This window comes from Lipotes vexillifer, unplaced genomic scaffold (genome assembly GCF_000442215.2).
Source record: "Lipotes vexillifer unplaced genomic scaffold, Lipotes_vexillifer_v1.1 scaffold618, whole genome shotgun sequence".
Taxonomy (NCBI): domain Eukaryota; kingdom Metazoa; phylum Chordata; class Mammalia; order Artiodactyla; family Lipotidae; genus Lipotes; species Lipotes vexillifer.
The window spans coordinates 1,178,470-1,181,980 of NW_006799025.1; the positions used below are offsets into that span (position 1 = coordinate 1,178,470).

Below are 3,511 nucleotides of genomic sequence, written 5' to 3' on the forward strand. Positions count from 1 at the left end.
GCGGTACGCGGGCCTCTCACTGTTGTGGCCTCTTCCGTTGCGGAGCACAGGCTCCGGACACGCAGGCTCAGCGGCCATGGCTCACGGGCCCAGCCACTCCACGGCATGTGGGACCTTCCCGGACCGGGGCACAAACTCGTGTCCCCTGCATCGGCAGGCGGACTCAACCACTGCGCCACCAGGGAAACCCTCTTTCTCCCTTCTTAACCTGGATACATCTCAACCAATTCACCTTTTAATTGAAAACTAAAAGATGCCATCTCCCTTTTAAAATTTCCTAATTCTTGCATTTTGTTGAGAATGCAGATCAGATGCTTTCTAATATTCTGTTTCCTAGTGTAATTTTTAAGTGTGGTTTACCTGTGCACCGTGAGTTCAGTGGTTTCTTGTTTTACTTTCAAGGGTTCTATGACTTTCACTTTGTCTCCCTCATCAACTAGTAATTATCAGAATTATCCTCTCAGTTTTGAAGGCACTAATTAAATATTTGGTGTCTATCCTGTATAGTTTTCCAGAACTAATTTCCTGAATTCATTTTCTGGTCTGCATATATAGCTCTGGATTCCTAAATACTGAGTTATTTAGAAGTAATGTGTAGTTTGTCCCTTGTCTAAAATAGCACTGAAAGTCTACAAAATCACAAGCGTCCTGCTTATAGGGATCTTTTTGTCTCTGAGGCTTTCAATTACCATCTTCATATTCCAAGGTACCACATACCACCACGCATTCACTTCCACACCAGTGACATTGGATAGTTGGAACTGTGGTCCCAGAATCGAGACAGAAAAAGGGCTTGCTTCACGAGGGTGCTATTGTAGTTGTTTGGGCAACTGCACATCAAATTTGCCTCTAGTGAGATTACAAAGAATAGAAGGACTAAGGGTTAAGCTTCCAAGTTTCCTCAAACAGCTCAGAGTGTGAATACTGGGCTGCTTCCCCACAGACATCTGGCTGCTCAGCTCAGCCTCAGGGCCTATGGGGTGGAGCTTTGAGCAGCAAGAGCAGACGGGACGGTGCAGCCCAGGCCAGGCTACACAGCTGGACAGGGAAGCAGCTACCAAGTGCCTATCCTCAGCAGGTGCCTGACGGATCAGTCCATTCCACATCCACTGGGGTCAGACTTGCTTGTGAGCCCTCATGAGACACTTCCAGAAATACATAGTGGGGACTTGACAGAGGGCTACAACTTTACAGAACCAGATTACAGCAGGGCCAGGGACATCGAAGTTACCATCAACAGCGATTACCTTTGTCTCCACAGGCTGGTTAGAGAAGGGAAAGCTCAAAGACAATAATACATAAACAAACAAATAAAGAGAGCAAGGCTTCTACGCTTCTCTATTCAGTAGACCCCACGTTTCAAAATGGTTTTACTAGTGGTAAGAGGGCCCTCTTTCAATTCATCTTGAGCAATGGGAGCAGTGACAGACAGAGCCTCGCCATGTAAGGGGGAAAAAATGGTGATGATAATGGAACAAGAACATTTCCCAAACATATATAAAGCATGAGCTCAAGGCACAGGAATCCGCAGAACAATAGCCAAGAAGACCACATCTCAATTGTAGGGAGAGTACTGGGGGCATCGTGCAGTGATTTCTCTGAGTTGAGAAATTCAATAGGCAGTAAAGAAAGTGGCCCGTCTTGGATGAGGATACTTGAAGGTCTCAGCTTCCAGCAATTTCGTGGGTGGAATCTCAAAGCAAAGATTTTCTTTATTGTTTTTTCTATGCACTCAAACTTTGATTGTAGCATCCACGCCCAGCTGCTGTAGAAGCTAGGGACACACGGTTTCTGAAGTTGACATTGTTACAGCACTCAATGAGCAGAAATGTTACCCAGGATGTGAATGGACAGCGAAGGATTTATCTATCCTGTGGTTCAAACTTTAGGTTAAAAGACTGAGGATATTCTATTAAAAAGATGGGGAAATAAGCTAAAGACATCTCAGGCAGATAAAGAAGAAATAAACAGCATGGTTATGAAATACGGATGCTTTTTTTTTTTTGGCGGTACGCGGGCCTCTCACTGTTGTGGCCTCTCCCGTTGTGGAGCACAGGCTCTGGACGCGCAGGCTCAGCAGCCATGGCTCACGGGCCCAGTCACTCCGCGGCATGTGGGATCTTCCCGGACCAGGGCACGAACCCGTGTTCCCTGCATTGGCAGGCGGACTCTCAACCACTGCGCCACCAGGGAAGCCCTAGGGATGCTTTCTATGGGAATAATCAAATCACCTCAGGAGCAAGAATCCATACTCAAACAACATTTCCCTGCATCCAGGCCTGATAACAAACCAGCAGGCAAAGCATAAGCAAATCCTGCAGATAGGAAAACGGGAAAGTCAAAAATAAGCCCAGAAAAACTTGCATCCAGAGGGAGATATTTTCTTGTGTGAAACACTAGTGGGGCCAGGAATCTGGTCCCTACCTGGAAATTGTTGCAGAGATTCTGAGTCTGTGCCCAGCAAGTTTCTTTGGAATAGAAGGATGATAACCATCCAACTCTGTCTTCTTCATGATCATCTATATGCTCAAGTTCTTGACAATAATTGTGCAGAGCTGCTTAACTGTTGTTGTGCTGGGCACAGAGTGGGTAAGTTTCCAAAGGCTGTCACCTGTGGAAGTGATCCTCAACGGCCTGGGTGTCTGCTGCTTCTGTCAACTGTGGTCATCGATGCTGTACAACTACTGCTCCCACTTCTGCCCTAATTACGAATTTTGGTACTTCAGTATCGTCTGGGAATTTACTAGCATTCTGGGTAACCAGCACATTTGCTGTCTTCTACTGTGTCAAAGTCTCCTCCTTCAGCCACCCCATCTTCTGGCTGAAGCGGAGAATTGTGAGGCTGGGTCCTTGGCTGTTGCTGGGTTCTCTGCTGATTTCTTGTGTGTCTATCATCTTTGCAGCTGTTGGGCATTACAGCAAGATTCAACTAATCTCCATGAGGCATTTCCCTAGAAACAGCACCATGACTGAGAGACTTGAGATATTCCTGTGGGATTTTTCCATGTGTCACAAGTGGTTGTGTTGATTATTCCTGTCCTCCCGTTCCTGGCCTCCACCGTCTCGCTCATAGCCTTATTATTCCAACACCTGAGGCAGATGAAAGATCATCACACCAGCCACTCTCCAGCCTGGAAGCTCACTCTACTGCCCTGAGGTCTCTTGCCGTCTTCCTCATTTTCTTCACCTCTTATTTTCTGACCCTACTAAGCTCCGTGTGGGGTGTCCTTTTTAATAAGGGGTCCTGGTTCTGGGCCTGGGAAGCTATCATCTGTGCTCTAGTCTCTATTCATTCGACTTCATGGATGCTGAGCAGCCCTAAACTGAAAAGGGTTTTAAAGGTAAAGTGCTGGGGCCTAGAAGCTGCCTGAGGCACAGGGGACGAGAAGACCCCTGGGCAAATGGGTGTTTGCACTGATACAGCTAATATCAATAACCTAACCTGCAGGACTCTTGACAATCCCCTGTGTGATAGTGACGCACCATAAATGCAAGCCTCAATCTCTTTCCC

At 46.8% G+C, this 3,511-nt stretch overlaps 1 protein-coding gene across 1 annotated transcript; it reads left to right on the forward strand.

Moving 5' to 3' along the window:
- Window positions 1-2,493: 2,493 nt before the first annotated feature.
- Window positions 2,494-3,371, forward strand: LOC103091467 (taste receptor type 2 member 16; the record flags this gene model as incomplete). Its single annotated transcript, XM_082931520.1, is given in 4 exon segments — window positions 2,494-2,744; window positions 2,746-3,014; window positions 3,017-3,118; window positions 3,121-3,371. Coding segments are annotated over 4 exon segments (873 nt in total), but the record flags the coding sequence as incomplete, so codon positions are not given.
- Between the last annotated feature and the right edge of the window lie 140 nt (window positions 3,372-3,511).